Source organism: Lissotriton helveticus, chromosome 1_1, assembly GCF_964261635.1.
Source record: "Lissotriton helveticus chromosome 1_1, aLisHel1.1, whole genome shotgun sequence".
Lineage (NCBI taxonomy): Eukaryota > Metazoa > Chordata > Amphibia > Caudata > Salamandridae > Lissotriton > Lissotriton helveticus.
The window spans coordinates 1,124,456,220-1,124,477,961 of NC_136057.1; the positions used below are offsets into that span (position 1 = coordinate 1,124,456,220).

General features: G+C 44.6%; 1 protein-coding gene across 2 annotated transcripts in view; it reads right to left on the reverse strand.

Moving 5' to 3' along the window:
• TMTC3 (transmembrane O-mannosyltransferase targeting cadherins 3) overlaps positions 1-21,742 on the reverse strand; it is a 425,295-nt gene that overhangs the window by 86,597 nt on the left and 316,956 nt on the right. For both annotated transcript variants that reach the window (XM_078678861.1, XM_078678865.1), the window contains exon 12: positions 9,116-9,285. In XM_078678861.1, the coding sequence (XP_078534987.1) occupies positions 9,116-9,285 (170 nt within the window). The remainder of the gene's footprint in view (positions 1-9,115; positions 9,286-21,742) is intronic.

The window sequence follows — 21,742 nt, forward strand, 5'->3', positions numbered from 1 at the left end:
GGACACCCCTGCCTGGTGCCCCGGGATAAAACAAAGGGGGGGGGAGGCAACAAGTCCTGTTGATTATGAGTTTCGCCAAAGGTTGGCTGTATAGAAGTCGGATCCATGCCAAAAATTGAGGATGGAAACCCATGCGCCGCATCACAGCCATTAGGAAATCCCACTCCAAATAATCAAATGCTTTGGTGGCATCCAGCCAGAAATCTATCCGAGACCAACTAGAGTATACCAAGGAGTAAAATGTGCCATCTTTAGCAGTGGGGTGCGTCAACTGCCAAGCGTCCAGTAATTGGCGCTCCACAATAATCTATCGTAGGTGGCGAGGGGCAGGAGTATTGTGGTGCGGCTGGGGGTGTGAGAGGTCAAGGTTGAGAGTGAGATTTAGATCTCGTCCCCATATGGTGTGAGTGGAATCAATGTTCAGAACTATGCCCCACATTATGTTGTATTGACCTTGCACATCTTGCAGGGAATCATCCGCAATGTAGGGGTTATCCTTACGAATTATGATTGCTGTCCTTCTCGTATATGAGGAGTAGGAAGAGAAAGTCCAATGTGACGTCCAGCGTGTCGCAAAAGTGGGGTTGGGTGCCGGGGCAATATGTGTTTCCTGTAGCATAGTTACTTGTATGTTTGCCTGTCGAGGTATGCGAGGATGTGACAAAAGTTCTGCGGGTTCTCCAGGCCCCGGATATCTCACGTTAAAAAGTTAATCCCCATGTGTCATTGGTTGTCTACCATGGTGACTTAGCCATTGGAGCACAGAGGGACATTTCCGTTTATATTAAGGCTATGGGCTAGTGGTGGGTGGATGTAGATGCCTGAGGTCATATGGAATGTGCTCATGCTATAACAAAACATAGCCCTCCTCCCCCTTCAGTGTCCCCAACATGCCGAAGACAATCTTCCCCTCCCTCAACATCCAAAAAAGAGGGCAATACACCAAGTTTAATGTAAAGCATATCACAGCCCCAAGGGGGGTTGCAGGAAGAAAAAAGGAGAAGAAGGGGTCAGGAGTAGGTCAGGGTAGGTAGTTGCCAGGGGAAATAGTTCAGTGACAAGGGAAGAGCTGGGCAAGATTGAGTAGTTTGAGGGACAGAAAGGAGAGAGAAGAGAAAGTGTGTCCTTGTGTTGTGTGAGAGTATTCTTTCGGGGGTGTTGCCAAGGGCGAGGCTGTTCCACCCAAAGTGAACAGGGGTGTCCAGGATTGTGGCAGTGTGGCCCCATTGCGCCAGTGTTGTTTCACTCATATTGTCCAAAATGTCTTCTGTGCGCTGTCAGTACATGGTTTCACGCCTCTGGTGAAGTCCAGGCTGCAGTGTGTAGGAAGTAGTGCAAACCTGGTGGGTGGGGGTGGAGAGGAGGGGCCAGTCTAGCTACCATCAGCTGTTACGGTGTGCAGATGTGCCAAATCCTGGAGACCGATGTCACCCCACTGAGGGATTGGAGCGGTTGGTCCTGATATGGAAGGGGAGAAGTGGATCTATTTTCAGATGAAATGCGCCCCCCTGAGAGTGAGCTTCGGGGCAGCCATTTGAGAAAGTCCATTATTTGCTGCAGGGTGGTAAATATTTGCTGTTTCCCTTGGTGCGTAATTCTTGGTCTGGCTGGGTATAACATGGCGTGGGTGATGTTAGCCTGCTGCAATTTCATTTTGGCAGGGATGAACTTTTTCCGGATTTCTTGGACCACTAGTATGAAACCCGGATATAGTGCGATGTTGTGACTCTTGAACAAGAGCGTCCTCAGCTCCCTTGCCATCCAGAGAGCCACATCGCAAACACAATAGTTGAGAAGCTGAGCCACTGGGAGTTGGAGGGGGGCAAGGGGGTTCTTTCCGGTTTTGGCTGTTTCCGGAATCACCAATATACATATGTTGTACCTCCTAGACATCGCCTCCAAGTCTTCGTTTTTTGCGACTATGACCCTCAGTAGGCGATCCATTTAGTTCATCCACTCACCCTCTGGGCGGTAATGCCTTCTAGTGCTGATGTCCTCCGCTCTGCCTCGCTTATTCTTACATCATGCTTTTCTAGCCTTTGAGTTATGAAGTTCATCTGGGTACACATGGAATCCATTTTACATTCTATTGATGTGAGGCTGCATTTCATATTGAGAAGGAGAGTTTTCATGCCTTTGTTGCCAGATTGCTGAGTGGCCTCCATCCTCTCGACGGGGTCTTGGCTCTGGCCACGTGCGGATTGTTGGGGTTCGAAAGGCAGTTTAGACTGCCTGCTACCAGCTTTGCCCATTCCCTTGTGGTATGGAGCCTTATCCCGGCTAACCCAGCAGGTTAGCGAGCAGCGTGGTGTTGTTACCCCCAGGCAGCTGTCAGTGTAGTGAATTGTGCCAGTCCAGTCAATTCAAGCAGGTCCACAGTGCCTCCGGCTGGCCGGCACGTCAATGAGGCAGTCTTCAGCACAGCGGTTCAGGCAGTGGGCTCTCCAGGCCTATGGTATTGTGTCACTGGCCTGGCCCTTGAATGAAAATCACTGGCGGTCGTTACCTGTTCCTCTCTTTCTTGTTTTTAAGTGTATTTATTCCTGTATTATTGTGTTTTGGGGTCTGTGCTTCTTTCTTGTACTTTTTTCCCCCTTAGTTTGCAGCGTGTGTGGGCTGTGAAATGCATAGTTCCGGAGCCCTTGTGTCTCCGCTGGTCCATGTGCAGCTGCAGCCCAGTGAGCGGCCCATGTACTTCAAAATGGTGTCCTCACCCAGTCTACCAGTTAGGCCCTGTGTCAGACCGCACGCTGGTAGGAGGGCGGCCCCGTCTGTCTGTATTGCACTGCTGACCTGAATACTTTTGATACCCATGCCTGGCTGGGAGTTCCCAATAGGCTCAAGTCTCTTTCGACAGTTGTTATATTTAGGCGCCTTCCCCTGCTGGGACCTCATGCGCGCAGGGACTGCAGCGGGGGGGCCCCCCATTCCGCCACCACAGGTCAGCTCCTTGCGTGTCCGATGGGCGGGCGGGCATGGCCCACCTTGTCTCTCCAGGGATCCTTCTTTTCCGCCGTGTGGGCTTTCTTCCCGCCGCCACCGCCCCCATAGTAATCTCTTGTCAGCTGCAACAAGTCAAGGCCAGTCGCTCACCTCACCGGCCACAGCTCCGCGATTTGTCCCAGCGCTCCGCCTCAACCTCTCAGGCCCCACCACTATGAAGTCTTGTTTGGCCAGTTCCTCAACAGTCAGCCAAAAGGGGTCAGTGTATTGCACGCTTTGGTACATTACCAGGTCATTGCTGTCATAATTTTGGGACTTTTCAGGGCTCCAGGGCCAGGAGATTGATGTTTTTCAGCCGGGACTTAAGGAGCCTCACACCAGTGCGGCCATTTTGCTGGCCCGCCCTCTAGCGCAACATGTCATGTAGGATACATTACTGAAACTCCAACAGTGTCTCTCATAAGAAAAAAAACATCAATGGCAGTCACCTCTCTTTTATTTCTTCTTCTATGCTGATTGGAAGTCAGAAGTAGAAGTAGGCGTGTCCATCTCTTGCTCTGCCCCCTGGTTAGCTTGGCTCTTTCACACAGTTGGCGAGAAGCTGGGCATGTGAAGGTCACTCCCCATGGGAGAGCAAATGGGCTAGGAGGGCTGGGACAGGGTAGTGTGCAAGGGGATGCTTTCAAGAGTGAGGGTTCTGTTCCTGGGGATCCAGGAGAACAGGGTACAGAAGCACAGTGCTCGTGGTGCTGCTATCACAGAGCCAAGTCTTCTGTGGCCTGCCATAAAAAGCACTTCTTTGAATGGCATGCGGATACCACATCATCATGGGCATGCCATCTGCACGATTACTGGTGGCCTGCGCAGGTCAAATACAGTATGCATATGCTGTCTTTCCCCATATGTTCTTTCCCCTTCTCCTGGGAGAGATGAGTCTCTTGAAGTGCCTTACAGCTGTTTCGCATCAGAGCCGTTATAGCTGCCCTTTTCAGTGAGACCCTACAGCGAGGCCTCTCTGTACTGCCTGCACAACGCACCCTTGAAGCCTACTTGCCAGATCACTGTAGCTGACCCCTCCCTATAGGCCTACACATAGCTCAGTGATCAAGTCTGCTGATGGTGATTACCTAGCTACAACAAGTGCATATTCACAATCAAAAGCAACAACTACTGTAACTGTGAAAAGAAATGATTTTGAACCAGGTTCGAGTCTCGGTGTGGCCTCAACATCCTATGATCCTGGGCAAATCGCTTAAACTTCTTGTGCATGAACAAAACAAAAAAGGAAATATCCTTGGGTAATGTAATATAACTGGTGGTCATCTAAAGTGCTCCATTACCTTTGGGACAAGTATGCGCTATTTGAAACTGAAAAATAAAAAATTGCTAATACTTGTGTTTGAGTGTAAGAGAAGGTTGTATTCTCTTTGCCTCTATCTGTGACTGCTGCACAGCAGCCTGGATTATGTGGAGAGAGAATTCTGTTCAAGATATCTGTGCCCTGATTGCATGAATACGTGCACTATTCTAACAGTGTGCGGAGTTTGAGACCCTTGCCCACACTCAAGTCTTGTCTGAAGTTGTATTAAATGTAATAGTTTTTTTGTTGCGTGTGGTGTTGCCAGCTATGAAACAGGCCATCTTTCGTAAAGGCGCATCTTTGATACTCTTTCAACTCTGTCACTGTATGAAGAACTAGCGCTGGAGCTCTTGGGAGAGTACTGTGACATAATTGCAGGCTGCTCCTGATGCAGGAGTACACACCATCTTGCACATTAAAAATATTTCTTTTTCACTTGGCAGGGATCAGTGTGCAATGTTTTATAGTGAAGACTATATTTTTCAGATGAGGGAATATGTATGATGTGCAACTTTGCGGTCAGAAATGATGCTTCATATTTGCACTGCCCACAGCGAGCATCAGTGAGCTATGAATCCTGTCAGATGGTATCACCATTGAATCATCACACCCCAGTAGATCCTAAAGCCACATAAATAATATCATGGTAACTGGATGGAAAGATCTGAATGGTAGATTGTTATTAGTGGTTTTTATTTAGAGGTGGAAGGGGCATGGGCAGGTGTGTGCTATTTTATTGCAGAACACCAACATATACCCAACATATACCCTACTGTATTTTGTTACCAATCTCTTTTTTTATGCAATGGCATATCTTTCAATGCTAATGTTTAAGTGAAACTGTGTAGTCATATGTACTTAATATAAAATTCTTAATTCAGCATTAGTATAACAGTTGAGCTGTTGCCAATCCGAAAATATTAATTTCAGATAATTTACCAGAATTTGAATATCCTGATATGTGAGCGAGGCTATGTTGCAGTAATGTGCAATAATGTGCTGCATAGCTAATCACTTATAAGGTCCCAAAGGCGAGACCAATTGCATTGGAAATGCTTGGTAATTAAAGCGATAATCTCCTGCTGCAGAAGTTGGGCATAGTCTACTGAAGTAACAAGTAGAATCTGGGAAGACAAATCCCAGAAGGGAAGGGTATAGACATGTTCGACAATGTTGCGGGCCCAATGGTACATATTAATGGACTTCCAGTTTGCCATGAGAGGGATACCTGCACCACCATCGGCCACACTTGCGCCCTTGAGGACAAACAACATTGGCTTGGCATAAGGGACTGAGAAGAAGAAAATGGAGTGTTGTTGCTGCCCTGATGACCTTTTGCGCTGCCACAGCCCCATAAAGAAAATAACTTATTTGGCTGCTGCCCAGGCTGAAAGGGCTGACACCATCAAAAAAGCAGGTTCCAGGAATATCTACTGAAGTTGTGGCATTACTGGTGCCTATGGGAAGCCAGTGCTATTTTACTTGAAGCACTCAAGGTCCAAATCGTCCTTTTAACAAAAAAGGAAAGCTCCTTTAAAGTGCGTGTCCATAGGTTTTGCCTGGAGATCACCTCTTAACTCGATGGAGCTAATCCAGGGATGAGGACAATCAGCAAACAAGGAACCCTTTGACAGCACCACTAAGTCCACCATATCTAGGTCAAAGCAGAGGGTTTGTGTGGCCATAACCTGTCCTTCATGTGCCGGTTAAACAATATTGGCACAGAGGTGAGTGGAAGATTTGGAACAGCCAATCGTACCACCTCCTACAGGTTACTGGAATAACAAGCCAAACAGCATGTTGCATTATTTGAGCTAGGAGACAAGCTCACAGAGGAGAAGACTTTCTACCCAATAGCTAAATCCATTATGACAGCCTATCAGGAGGATTGGAAGGAAAAGCTTTTTTGTTCTGCTTAGAGGAGGAGGAAGCCTGAACAACACGACTCTCTGGGGACGGATAAGCCATCAATATATTTGGGACACCCACAGCCAGACAACGGCAAAGGTCAATTTGGCAATTCATTGCAGGAGCAGCAGCAGGTTTGCTACATGCAAGACAGATGGGGTCCATCTAGGCTTTGCTGAATTAAAGCAAGGACTACATGGTAGAGGAGGCAGGCTGCAGGATTGCTGAGAGAAGGTTAGCTTTCTTTTTCTCCACTCATAAAGCCAATAGAAGTACTTTACCAGCCTTGAGCACAAAATTTGTAAACATGACATGTCCTCAGTGGGAGGCAGTGAAAGACCACTCCAGAACCACCTCAGGGGAAGTAGGCGGGTCTCTGGCATTCTGCAAGGCCAAATAGTCACCCGCATCTGGGCCAGTAGGGCCAGTAGGAGGGAGAAGACTTCCCACCTCACTGCTGTTATCATCATCATCTTCATGGTAGACTGTGTTAGGCATAAGGATGTGGTCAAAATCAGAGTCACAGAGCTCCTCAAGACGACCAAACTACTAAGTCACAGGAATGTGTCTGTGGAGAGATTGGTCCTCAACCACCTGTTGCACCTTACACCTAGACCTCATCAGAAATTACTCAGATCTTAAGTCAGCACCGGAAGCTACGATGATGTATATGGTGCAGACCGCAGTGTCAGATCAACCAGCAAGGCATCTGGTATTGGGAAGAGAAGCTACTGGTGTCGAAATAGCATCAAGACAGGGTAGACTGGGGTCACTGGCACCAGGGTTGGACCTGCAGCCGGAAGCCAGGTTGGTGGTTTCAAAGGTGCACAAGAGGGAGCCTGTACTAGAAGGAGGATGGACAGCATAACATTGTCAAAGCAGCAATCTTAGTGGAGTTTGGTGCCAGCTGCATCCCCAACAATACAGCCTCTGACACCAGCACTGAGGTTGAAGGTGGCTCCAAATGGAAGATCTTCCACTCAAGCGGGAACAATGTTGAGAAACAGAAGAATCTCTCTTGCAGTGGTTCTTGTGCTCATTACGGTATGACTTGTCTTGGTCCTTGCAGGTGGAGCACTTAAAAGACTTAACGGTTGAAGGTAACTGCATGCCACGCCATGTAGGGCTCTTGCTTCTGATGGCCTAAGCATGCAGGTGGCTGCAATTTTCACGACTTGGAGTTGGTTGTGGGTCCCATGCACCACAAACAGAAATTTTGGGGGTTCAAGAGAAAAATAGATTTCTGGCAGGAGTCCACTTTAAACCCTGAAACCGCAGGAGGGACATGGTGCCAATACACAGCAAGACAATACACTTCAGAAAAAAAATAAACTGGCGTCAGGGAGCTGGGTTGGTGCTACATGCACCTCTGTGATGCTACATCCGGGAATGACCGTAGTGTCAAGTCAGAGCCATGGAACCACCTGTTGAACAGCAGAACTATTTCAACTTTTCCACACTCAATAGGGGCATTGAGGAGTCAAGAGCTGAGGAATCTGCAGGTAGAGCGAACATTTTTTTACTATACCTTCTGTGATTAGTGACATTATTCAAAGGTGAGGAGGAAAGGCAAGCTGGGGGATGGATCAGCAGGTCTACTACCATCCATATTTGAATGAAACAAAAATCATCATAAATTAGGTAGATTGATTGCTTTGAAGTTAAAATATGGGTTGGCCCTTAACAGAATCTAATTGCACCCAGATAGTGGCATGTCATGTCACACTGTGAGAAATAGCAGAGTCCAAAACAAACACTGTAGGCTCAAATCATAAAACCTTTTTCCCCATTCTGTGCTGGCGCAGAATCGCATTTTGTATGTGTGTAAATTCACACCGAATTCATGCATGTTCAAAATGAGATTCTTGTGCTTAAATTGCCTTCCATACATGCGTCTTGCTACTGTGTAATTATAGCACTCAAGTGTATGCAAAAGGGGATGCATCAGGCAACAATTCCAGCGCATCACTCATTCAAAGAGACATGATGGAACGAGCAGCTGGCATAGCATGTTCCCTACACCAGTCCTGATCTAGCGCAGAGCTGCCACAGGAGAATATAACATTTAAGAAAGGGGTAGAAAAGTCTTGTGCCTGTATTGCAGACTTGGAAGTGATGAGTGGTGCACAGCGATTTTTAAAAAATTCAAAAATGATTTGATATTGGAAATGTTGGAAATTTTGAATAACATTTGAACTGATATGAATAAAATATCAATTACCTTATGAAGATACTGGTTGTCCTTACTAACCACACATTTTGGATCTACCACAGTTAAAGGAATTCCATTTCCTATCGGAGTGCCATAGGTGGGGATGTATCCGCATATCTTTATGCATACACAACTTCGTTTGTATTGCAGACTTGAACATAAGTGTGGAAATGGATATATATGCATTAGCCTATAAGGGTCGTTCAAGGGTCATACACGTCAACACTCCTCTCCCTGAGTGTCATAACATCAGGAGGCTCAGTCACCATGTCAAGTTGGCTCAAGGGAGCCAATGAATAGCAGAGCAGATGATGTGCACAGGCGTATTTAAAGTGCATTAAAGACCACAGCAAAAACTTGAAATGTAGCATCACCCCACCTCCCCTCCTTGCCACCCTCTTAACCCACAAATGGAGGATGGGTTAACTCTGGAATACCTATGTGGCTCCCAGGAAAGTCTGAACAGCTAGCAGCCAATATAGATTAAATTAGGTGATAAGGGACAGACTAACAGATAGACACAAAAAAAATGTTATTGTGTTGAATTGCTCATGCACTACAGACCTAGATGGTAAGTGCATGCATTTGCTGGTCAGGTGTAAATGAAAGTCAGAAACCATACTGCATTTCTTAAAGTGAGTATTTGTAGTTGGAATAGCAGCTCTGGTCTACTGCTCATACATAAACAGTACCTGCTAATGTAAGCTTGCTTGAAGTCTGGTCTCATGCTTATTGCTTGCCGATATAGCTGGTCAGCTTCTTCAAGGCGTGACTCGTTTGCACGGATCAAATTTGCAAGGTTTATGTAAACATTCAGGTGGTTAGGAGCTACCCGGGCTGCATACTTTTTCCCTGGAATGATCTACCACAAAAGAAACAATGGATAAACAAAGACCATCACAAACCATGGCGACAATTAGCTACCATATAGGCGTGTTCATGTTCATATACAAAGCAGCGAATACATATGTGGTTAGGAACTATGTGCTGGAGTCAACAATATTTATAAGCAAACAAAACATAAATATGGCAAAGCAGACCAAAGGCGAATAAAGTAATTATAGTGATTGTAGCAATGAACCAGCATTATGCCCAAAAAATCCTTGACAGAAAGAGGATGCAGTAATCAAATGTAAGGAACAAAGTGGATATGGCTATTCTAAAGTGCAGCTAGATATCCAAAGGCAACTAGAAACTGTGGTCACATTAAGCTGAAACTACAAGAGGACTCAAATTGTAACGAAGAATAGATGTTTTACACTCCTATGTAGAATGAACCCATTTTCAATAATACTAAGCTCAGGTTGAAGGGCAGTCCAAAGACCAGGCGTGATTAGGGGAAAAGGAGGCCTTCTGTTCCAGACTCTGAGGACAAGGAGCACGGTTTATGTGAAGAGCAAAGTACCCAGAGAGGGTAGTAAGGGAGTTTATTTCTGAAGAAATTAAAAAGTAGTAAAATGCAAATCCAGAAAAGCCATGTAAAGTACTTTGAAACACACGTGTTGTTCGAAAGAAAGCACATACCGAGGGTGCCAAACTAACCAGGCAAATCACAACAGGTGCAGTAACCGCCAAACCACTGCATCCTGTACCAGCTGGGGATAAGCAGACATTTCTGTTGGTTGCCGTAGGTTGAGAACATCATCGTAATCGAGATCAGAAGCCACACCAATAGCAGTCGTAAAAGTTTTTTATTCCAAAGTCAGTATAGAACAACTTCATTACCTGCAGTTTGGAGAAGCCAAAAGAAGCAGCAATCCTGAGGTGAGACATTTGATTAAAAGTGGGAGTAAATTTAAACCCGACATTACTAACCTGAGCCTTGGCCGGCAGTGAGAGTCAATTTTCAACCGGGAGATAAGAAGCTACCCAGACCTGTCCCAGCTACACAAAACCAAACCCATTTTTTCAGTCATTTGTAAATAGCCAAAAAATGTGTCATTTAAATTATCACTAACAGTTCGGAACAGTTCGGATTTAAATATGAATGTTTGAAGTAGAAACCATATGGGACTTGTTAGTGAGTCTGTGTATTAGTTCAGTTCATTTAGTCTTTATTTCGAATAAAATTCATAAAAGACAACAATAAAAAAAACATTATCAACATTTCAGCATTTTTAAATTTTTACATTTTGCAATGGAACCCCGGGTATTAGGAAAAATTGCCATCAGAATATATACAGGCATTAAAAATAGTCAAGTTAATAAAAAAGGGGTTACGAGTTCTTTACACGAATCAGCCACATCCACCCCAAGAATTTGGAAACACAGATCACAGATTTTTCAGTACGCATCTCACGTAATCTCAACAGGGCTGTGCGATTCCCCTCACAATTTAAGGTTTTGCAAATTGGTTTCAACCATTTATGACGAGGCAGTCGATATGCTGGGCATGCAAAAAACAGATGGCCAACACTTTCAACCTGGTCAGGACAAAAAGGGCATTTTGTACTTGTACTCTTTGCCCACTTTGCGGTAAAGGAATTGATCGGCAAAGTGCCCACCCGAAACTGATGATACAGCTTACGGTCAAGTGTTTTGCATATCAAATCCCAATAGGGCTCAAGGGACGGTATAATCTTGTGTGTTAAAAACAGTCCCGTTAGGCTATTTTCTGATGAAAGGGAGACCAGTGCAGATTTCTTTGCAGCCCAAAATAACTCTTTAAATTCCACTTTAGAAGGAAACCTATAACATTCGGGATGTAACCATAGTTCGGGGAGGCCCATAGAGTGCAAGATTTGTTTGACCTCCCGCAACCATGGAATTTTCTGGGCACCCCACAGTGATCTAATCTCGCCCAATTCATGAGCGAAAAGACTAAGCTCTTCGGTCGTCCAAAGGCGACGCCAAAGAGCAACAAGGCGATACTGTGCCATCTCTTCCAGTGGTCTACAGCCTAAGTCTAAAAGCAATGGTTTTATGGGTGTCGATTGAGGAAGCCCCACTAGATTCCGAAAAAACCTGTTCTGTGCAATAGTTAGTGCTGACAAGCCTTTGTAGCCCCATATGTCCGCACCATACAGGGTAGCTGCATTAACCTTGGCCTCATAAATTTTTAACGCTGGTGTAATGCGTTTGGTAAAGGTTTTTTTGTGTTCTTTCAGCAAGCATCCTGTAAGGCGAACGAATTTAAGAATTAATACCTCCAACTGTGTATTAACATCTCTCCATAAGGGAAGCGGCAAAAGAAGGTAGCAGACGGGAGTGTCAACGTCCGCACTAAAGCTACAAAGCACTCCGGGAAAAAAACTTGTAGGCCTCTATGAACATTCCTGTAACCCCATTCAAACCCAGTGACACCATTGCCCTCCTCGAGTAAAATACCACCTGTTTCCCTTTAAGGAGTTAATAGTCTGTACCCTAAAACCCCAAAGGCCTTGAAATCAATGAAGCAGGAAGAGTAACTACTTTAACACAAATATCCAACGAATTTGGCCGAGATACAGTGAATTCAATTACTTTTAATGTTGAATTAGTTAATTTAAATGTTATTGTATTTGTAGTATCTGTTTTTTATGCATGGATTTATGTGTGATTGATTCTTTGTGCGAAAGGCAGTTTTGCCGAAAGCACTTAAAATTAGCTCAGACTCAGTCTTGTTGGAGGCCCTACAGTACCTGAAAGCCATTAAATGATTGAAACCGAGAAACTACAATAGCCATTTCACCATTTCTACCAGATGGGGACCAGCAAGATACCGGCTTATTTTATCAAGAATCAAAATCCTTGCCCTGACAGGTAAAACGGGCAACTCTAAACCACAGCCTCTGTTCACAGATCATTACAACAGTAAACAATATCTGCCTTACCTCCAACTTCCAACTACATGAGGAATTAAAGTAACTTAAGTCATGGAAACTACCCATCTTGTCTCAATCCGGTATAATACCTGTATCATCACATGATATTATATACCAATTTACTACTTCATCCTTTATAACTAATGGGACATGCACATAATGTATGAAAGGACCTGCTACTCAGCTGGTTATTGAAGGACACCGATACATTTACTAAATCAATACCAATCATACAGGTCGGTTCTTACTGAACAGATCCGACACATTGCTGGTCACAGCATTTTCCCTACCTCAGGCCACTTGCATGTCACAAGTAGTCACATACTATGAGCAGCAGCATCTTATAATCTCAATTATATCAACTATGAACACAATGCAGTGCGTCACTCACATATTAGCAGCTGTTTAAAGGAGGTGTGTTATGTAGTCCATCTGGGCAGATCTCTTTGTTCCTCGGTACATCTGTTACCTCCTCAAGATACACCTTAGAATAAACTATCTTCCGCCACAGTCCTTACAGGGCATCGGTTTGAGGACATATAGAACAAGTTACTTACCTTCAGTAATGCCTTATCTGGCAGAGACTCTATCTAGCCGCAGATTCCTTGCCTTAGAATATTCCCGAGCCGTCAGACTATATCTGGAAATTTTTGGTAAGCAGTACCCCTACATGCCTGTAGGTGGCATTGTTTGGCTCTGTGTAGCGGCATTCATGTCAGAAGTGACGTGCGCAGTACCTATGTAGCCACTACCCCAGCGAGCTGACATCAGTTTCGTTTTGCAACGTTCCGTGCTAGAAGTGCAGAGCCACAAAGAACACTGACCATTGGTGCATTAAGCTAGGGCCCTTAAAAGGGGAACAACCCTTTAACTTCAAATCTGTTCGCTGAGTAGGGAGGATCGGTGGGTTGGTATAGAATATGCGGCTAGATAGAGTCTCTACGAGATAAGGTGTTACCAAAGGTAAGTAACTTGTCCATCCAATAGAAACTTCTAGTCGCAGATTCCTTACTTTTGAATAGATACCCAAGCAATACCTCCCTGGAGGCAGGGCTGCGATTCAAATTAGATTAAAAAGTCCTGTAGGACCAAAAGTGTCAAGTGACTGTCACGCCAGACCAGAGTCTCCAGGCAGTAGTGCTTCATAAACATGTGCAAGGAAGCCCAAGTTGCTGCCTGACAGATATTCAGGACAGGAACTCAGAGAGCTAATGCAGTGTTCGCAGATTTGGCTCAGGTAGAATGAACCCGCAAACCTTCAGGAGGTTGCTTTTTGGCAATGCTGAGCAGATTTTCATGCAGACACTACCCATTGTGGGATGGTCCGTTTCTGCACTGCCTTTCCTTTCTTTATTCTGAAGTATCCCACAAAAAGTTGATCGTTCACCTTTAACTCTTTTGTGCGGTCAGGATAGAATGACACCGCTCTTTTTGGGTCCGGAAAATGGAGTCTCTCCCATTCTTTGGAGGAGTGAGGCACACCGCAAAACATACAAAGAGCAATGGATTTGCCTACGTCAAAAGGGAGTTACCACTTTCGGTAAAAAGGATGCTCTAGTATGAAGGACCAGCTTGTCCGGGTAGATGTTGAGCTACGGAGGCTGTGCTGACAGAGACTGTAACTACCTGACGCCACAGGCAGATATTATTGACACTAGGAAGGCAGTTTTTATTGCCAGAAGCCTGAGGGGACAGGTCTGTAGAGGCTCAAAGGGAGGATAAATAAAAAATTTCAGAACTAGGTGGAGGTCCCACTGCGGCATAATGGAAGGTGCTGGTGGAAACATATATTGAAGCGTGTCAATCACTGGAGGTAAACTGTTCCTATCGATGATAGCGCGCCCATTCAGTGGCTCAAAGTGTAGGTTGAGAAATGCCTATCTTACTTTATGTCAAAAAGGTTGGAAGAAGGTAGAATTCCTCCTAATTGGAGAGTTGCCCTCACATCCATCAGGGTGTCATACTTCATCATTGGGCATTTTCTTCCTCGTGGGGGTGGCACTGCAGTCCCCCACAGACCCCGCGAGAGGGCTCTTTGGCGGAGATCTTTTCGAGGAACGTTGCAGTGGTGAGTGCGTGTGTGTGGGGATCTGTGTAAGTGGGTTTTAAAAATACTGTGCTGGTACCCACAAAGGTACTTTTTCTTGGGTCCGTACGATATATTAAAAACAGGCAAAAAGGAGCTTGTAACTCTGCCATAGAGAGTTAGTTCGTTTTTGCAAATTCTAGTGAATACTGGTAATGAGTGTGCAATCAAGTCTAATCAGGTTGACATGTTTCATGCCTAGTCGGTCCCTAGTGGATCCTATGGCGTTTCGTCAGGACCAGTGAGATAGTTAAAAGGTGGAATAGATGTGAGCGCAGTGGTTCGCGTCAAGAACACACAATACACCCTGTGATATTACCCTGATTCAGGTATGTGGTCTAGAATCAAGGAAAAACAGAGATCCTCCTCATCTCTAACAAGGAAGAAAACCCGCAAATGACAGATTGGCTGAAAGCTATCGATGCACTCAACGGGAATATTACCCTGACAAACTCGGTAAAATCACTGAGAATCACCCTTAACCACAATTATCCATGACTAACCACATCAAGAACTCCGCTAAGAGCGCCTTCCTCAATCTGAAGCTCCTCAATAAAATCAAACCCCACATTCCACCTACGGACCTCAAACAAGCCACCCAATCTCTGGTGTTGTCTAGACTGGACTATGGGAACGCAATCCTTTCTGGTACAGCTCTCTCTCACCCTAGCACCCCTAAAAACCACCCTCAATGCAGCTGCCAGAATGGTCTCCAGAGTCAAAAGATTCGACCACATATCTCCCGCACTCAGAGATCTAAAATGGCTCCCAGTGGAAATGCGGGCCAGCTTCAGAACTTGCTGCCTGACACACAAAGCCTTGCACACAGGGAAACCGGAATACCTAGCTTCTAAACTCAAGAGAGCCAGCCAGTCTAGAAGTCTCAGGAGTTCCAACTCCCTCCTACTCATCCCCCTGAAAACACGCAAACAAAAAATCGCAGCACACGCTTTTTGCAACACTCCTAAAATCTGGAACACCATCCCCGTGGACATCAGAACTTCCACATCCTTTCTAAAGTTCAAAAGCCGCCTTAAAGTCCTCTACCTCAACCGTGCCTTCCCGAACTCAATTACGTGACTCACAAGCTCTCACCTGACAGCCACCGGACTTCACGCACCCTAAACCTACCTCATCCCCTCTCCCCATCCTATCCCATGGGGTCACCACCACTAGGAGAAATTCTCAGGATAAAACTTTGGCGCGTCAGCAAGAATACACCCTGACCGCTCTACCTCAATGGCGACCTCGGATCCCTTGATCCCTCTAACTCAACGTCGCACCTCAGCCGCTCAACTCATGTGTACTCTCTGAACACTTATGATTGCGGGTATTTTGCTCTCTTACTCTGTATTTGACTTCTCCACATCCTGCCGTAAAGCGCTCCGATACCCTCAAGTCTGGCCAGCGCTATAGAAAACTCCTAAAATAAATAAATAAATCTAGAAGGCTCTGGACCAAATCGATAACGACCACTTTATCGTTTATGTCCAACCTAAACAAAAACATGGAGAAAGACAAAAGAGGGATAGGAATAGACAGCATAATTCACAGGGTTATATGCTGATAATTGCTCCAGAGGTAAATCAAATCATAGATAAGGCAGTGAGTGACATCTCCGCATAAACATTCCATGCACGTTCATAGTGGTCACTCATAGTATGACACTGAATACCTAGGAGTGTGATACTATGAAAGGATCATGATCCCCGTCACGAAGGGGGTGCGTAGACACAGACACACTGTACGTAATGTAAAAACAAAAACAGTAAATTACCCTACCCTGAAAATGATTCAGGGCTGCCTCATCGTTGTGCGACACGGCTCGAGAAGTAACCTGGAGTAGAAAGTGGGGTTGGAGGGGTGTTTGGGGAGGAGAGGTGGGGTTGGATGGGGGGGGAGTGGTATTTTAACAAAGACAATATTGGTCACATTTTAGCCATCAAAGTACCTGGGGAATGGAGCTGTGTGGATTGTTGCTCAGTCCCACAATCCTTAGTCCAGGTAGTCAAAAATGTTCTTACACTGACCTCTCTGTAGATAGGATTAGTACCTGCCCTCTGCCGTAGCGACACCGGTTAACTGTCGGCGTTCTGGAGCACGTATAAGTATGGGAGATCAGCGCGCCAAAGGTCTGTCATTGGGTCGATGGCGGAAGTGTGGGTAAAGTAAAAACACTGAAGCGGTCACCAGGGGTTGTGACGGCTATGTTACGCCGCCATCTTAGGGAGGGAGAGACCACAGGCTTTAGTGCTCTGATCAATCGGAGCACAGGTTTTTTTTATTACTTAAAAGTCTAAAAACAAACGGTGGGGCTAGGTGCTGAAAACCACTAACGTTTAACTAAATATCAGACAGAGGTCTGAAGAAATGTGGTCTTGCCAATACACAGTAGTCGGTGTACCTGACGCTGAAGCGATCACCAGGGATCGTGACGGCTGTGCTACGCTGCCATTTTAGGGAGGTCGAGATTGCGGGTCTTAATGCTCTGATCAATATGAGCATGGGGTTTAATTACTTAAAACCCTACAAACAAAGGGTGAGGCCAAGTGCTGAGAGATGCTGAAGTTTTACTAAATATCGGACGGTATATGGAGAAATGTGGTCTCGCTAAACCTCAGTATTCAGTAGGAGTGGTTTAGATTATACCCGTCAAAAAGCGGCAGCTTGTCAGGAATAGATAAATAAAACTAAAAAGAAGTAAATATAAATCTAGCAGTGATTGGCGGGAGAGTGTGGATGTTGGAGTCTAGCAATGAGTATGAAAGAAATGACCTCTATGATGATTGTAATCTTTGTGATGTCCTCCACAAAAAGTTGTGAAGCAAAGAATGGCGTGTCTGCGGGGTAGGTAGATCAGATTAAGAAAATGATCCATAGACTATGTGAGCTCCTTCTAAGGTGATAGGGCGGAGAGACTAGATGGTGTGAATCGTAGGGGAGTTAGTTAGTGAATTCAGCTCATGGTATGTCGTCATTCAGGCCCTGAGTGTTTGATCTCAGATGAAACACCCAGTGTTGTTCCTGTGTAAATAGAGTTCTCGTAGGCCAGCTCGGGTGAGAGTCAATAATGGTACACCGTAGACTGTCTGGTGTGTGGTTTGCCTCAAGGAAGAGTGAGCACATTTTAGTATTCGTTTTTTTTGGAGCGGATCGTGCTGCAGTGCTCACTGATCCGTGTCTTCACAGGTCTGGTTGTCATACCCACATAATGAAGTTGGCAGGGGCATGTAATTAAGTAGACACAGTTTTTACTATTGCAATTGGAGTGTCGTTTTTGTTGCTCTGGTCTCGATAAATCCAGATCTATACTCTTTGTTGTGGTGGTTAGGGGGCATACTGAGCAAGATCCAGAGGGGAAATGGCCCTCGTCTGGTGGAAGGGCCTATAGTGTTGGTTGCCTTGTCTGTTGGGTCCGAGGCGAGTGTGTACCAGGAGGTCTTTCAAATTTTGAGTGAATCGGTATGCAAAACGGGGTGCAGCCCAGGGGTAAAGTTTCCTCTATTGAGGATCGTCCAGTGTTTTTTGACGACCTTCTCTATTTTGTTGGAGGTAGGGGTAAAGGTGGTGATGCACGTTAGAGTATCATTTTGAGTTTATTCTCTACTCTCTAGTAAACTGTCCCTCTGATTGTTCTTGGCCCTCTTGTGAGCCTGGTTTATCACCTTGTGTGGGTAGTGCCGATCCATAAGTTAGATCTGAGGGATGATGCCTGCCTTTCATATTTGTTGGTAGTGTTACAGTTCCTGAGTAAACGCAGAAACTGACCTACTTGTAGGTTATACACCAACATCCCCCAGGACGCTACCTTGGAAGTCCTGGAGAACATCCTCCACCAGAAAAACCCTTGGCCTTTCAAGACCTCAATCACATTCATTGTGGAGTGTGCCTCTCTCGCCCGCAAAGAATATTTCTTTGAATTTCAGGGCCAACTTACCTACCAGACTAGGCAACCAACACTATGGGCCCTTCCACAAGTCGAGGGCCATTTCCCCTGTGGATCTTGCTCAGTATGGCCCCTAACCACCACAACAAAGAGTATAGATCTGGGTTTACAGAGACAATGGCAACATAAACACCGTATCAACTGCAATACTAACAAGCATTTGCAATGGAATAGGACTCGCATTTACGCAAGTTTGAGGTATTGGCATTGTAAATAACAATGCTTTTTATTGGTTTTGGTTTTTAAAACATAAATAAAAGGCATGGTCATTTACAATGCCAATAGCTTAAACTTGCGTAAATGATAGACCTACTGCATTGCAAATGCTGGTTTTTAAATGGGAGAATACAGAAAATTGGAATTCCAGGGCAATAGCTGCGCAAACGGATCTAGGGAGTTGAAAAATGGGTGATTTTGTTAAATAATTGAATATATTTGTAGCATAATGCTAATATTTTCATGTGGGTGTATTATTTTGTTATAATTGGCTGCTTAATGTTGTAAAACCCAAAAGTTATCAAATAATTACTTCACATATAGTTGTTAAATAAATGTTAAATAAGTGTGAAAAATGTTCAAGCTCACAACTTCATTTATTGCCAAAAATCTCATTAGCTATGGTTATATACTGGTAAGATAGCTTAAAAAATGGGTAAATACAGACAGAAATGTTCAACAAACAAATACAATAAAACCGGGATCCCTACTGCTAAGGCATTGTCTGTATCTGCCCACTATTAAAGGGCTACGCACGGCAAGCCTGTCCAGTGAATGTGTATATAAAGGCACTCAGGATGTTTAGCTAAAGCTTTATTTTCTTCCATTAAAGTGTATTTCTGATACTTTAAAAGTATAGGATTTATGTTGTTGGAAATTGTTGCAAACATGCATTGTTGGCACAGGCACCAATAGCATTGCACCATAGTTCACTCGAGCCTGTACGGATGGCTTAGTATTGTATGTGGACCCCATAACCTTGATATAATATCTTTGGAAGAGGGACTTTATACTGTTCCCAAACAGTTCAAAGGTGATACTGGCCGTTCTGATCAAGAATCTCGAGACTCGTTTTTATAAAATTCATCCAGTATATGTTGGGGAAGACCTCTCATTTGTCCAGTGAATTGAAAAGTGTACTTTTCTTAGATAAAGTTTAAAGTTGTTTAGCAAAAGGCATAGCTTTCATTGATATCGCAGGTTCAATGGCCCCAGGACCTCGCTGAAACTCCTTCAGAGCTTTCTACCAACTGAAGATCCATTTTCCTTACTCACATTGTGGCTTTTCATATGCACACTTTCTCATCTTACCTGTTTTTATCTGCTTGTAGTTTTGTCAGCGAAGGAAACCGAGGCACAAAGGGTAAAAGGATGTGCCCAGAGTGCACAATTCTGACAAAAACTGGATTAGATTATGCTGGCACCCGTTACAGGCATGTCAACGATTAGAACGACATCGGATCTCCGTTGTCAGCACTACATAACCCTTAACAAGTGTAAAGACTCTGAGCACTTACAAGTGTTTACCCTGGGTATATATTCCGAACTGTTTCTTGGCGCTTTGACAGCTCACTGGAGTGCGTGTTGCGGCTCCAAATGTTTCTCTCGCTAGGGCCGTGATCTCCACTGATGTGGCCTTGCCCCCTTACCTCCATCATAGGGGCTGGAAATAGGGTTGCGGATGGTGCTGCGGCACACCAAAAATAACCAGAATGGCAATGAGCTTTAAAGATGCTTTCAAATTTCGTTTTTACCATGTCACTTCTGCTGTGCTTCAAAGACATAGGTCAAATGTCACGGTATGTCTTATGACAAATTGCTGCATAATCTTGGAACATGGAGACTAGTGTTTTCCCCGCTTCCTTCTCTGACTGCAAAGTCAAGAACTGTGAAAATCTTGCTGGGGTCCTGGAGTGTAAATTACAATACCTGCCCAGGTATTTCAGATATTATCAGCAGTTCAAATGAAACACATTTTTTTGTAATTCGGAAGTATTGTGGTAACAGAGATTGTTATTAGATCTAAACAAACCAAGGCACATTGTGATTCGCAAATCAAAATATTGCAGAAACTTAATTTCTACTTGTTTGTGCACTGCATAGTTTGTATCGGTAAAACTGCAGGTCTGTTCATATGTAGTGGCCATTACAATGACAAATATGGTGTATTTAAATGAGTGCGCTAACACACCATGTTTTACTGCTATATTTGCGGCAATGTGCCACACACAAAACACTTGCCCTGTCCTGCTGATTGGGTGTCTCACTTCCTGCACCTGTGACTTGTCTGATGCTTTACCTTTTCACACTGCCTATGACACAGTGATGTAACACTGATGGCAGAACCCCCAGTCTGAAAATTGTTCCAAGACCATTGACCTGCACCCCACTGTTCAGGCTACAGCAAGGGGTTTCACAATCTAAAGTGCAGGTCTGATATTTTACCTACTCTTGCCATCACCGAGTATCCGTTTCACTTTTTGGATGTTGAGTGTTGTAATGCACATCATGTGTGTGCAACGTGTTGGTGATCGTGATCAAAGTGAAAACACTACTCCGTGAGCCGCGTCATTTCATGTGAAATAGAGGACAAAGGTAGTCCTTCTGTAATACCTGTTCCAAACTTGGAAGTAAAGTAACTCTCAGCTGTGGGTGGGCCTGCTGGCAAGGTAAGGTCTCAATCAGAGGGTCTGCTGTGTGTACTGTACAGTCATGGCTGCTCGCTTTCTCAGCGTGCAGTATCTATGAACATGCATGTGTTTGCAACAATAGTATCCTAACACTATGGTCTAGGGTGACCAACTGGCATAGGTGCAAATTCAGGACAGTGAGTGTGAAAATTGAGGACAAAGGGTCAAAATTCAGGACACAAATTTGGGACGAAAGGTACGTTTTCAGACACATCATAGGAGGTCGTACAATTGTGTATAAGTAAGTAAATAGACAACCAACATAAGTACACGTCACAATAAGTTTATATTAAGTTAAGACAATCATGCAACTCGCCGTTTTGGTATGTGCACAGTTTTGAGCCAACTGTGCAGGTCTTTTTGTGGTATTTCATATGATATTTTGTTTACAGTTTGGGGTTCCTTTGAAGTGTTGTTCCACCTGCACTGCAGGGGATGCAGAGTCCTTCAGTCTTCATGACACCCCATCAATAAAGATCTCCCTCTTCACAGATTCCCTCACTATCAACCTCCCATGGTGCCCCTCATCACCATATAGACCTTCACTCATGTGTATGTCATTTATTTTACAGTGCTGCTCAGCCCAATGTAGGGTGTTGAGCGTTTTAGCTCACACGCTTATTGTTCAGAGACAATGACTAGTATAAGTATGTAAATCAATATATAGGTAATGTTACTTAAGACAAGGAGGGGTATAACGTGTAGGATTCACATGGCATCCATACTGGTAGGTACTACATGCAGGGCCACTGGAGTTATGCTGCAGGGTTGACTAAATTATTTGGCAAGAAAAGGGA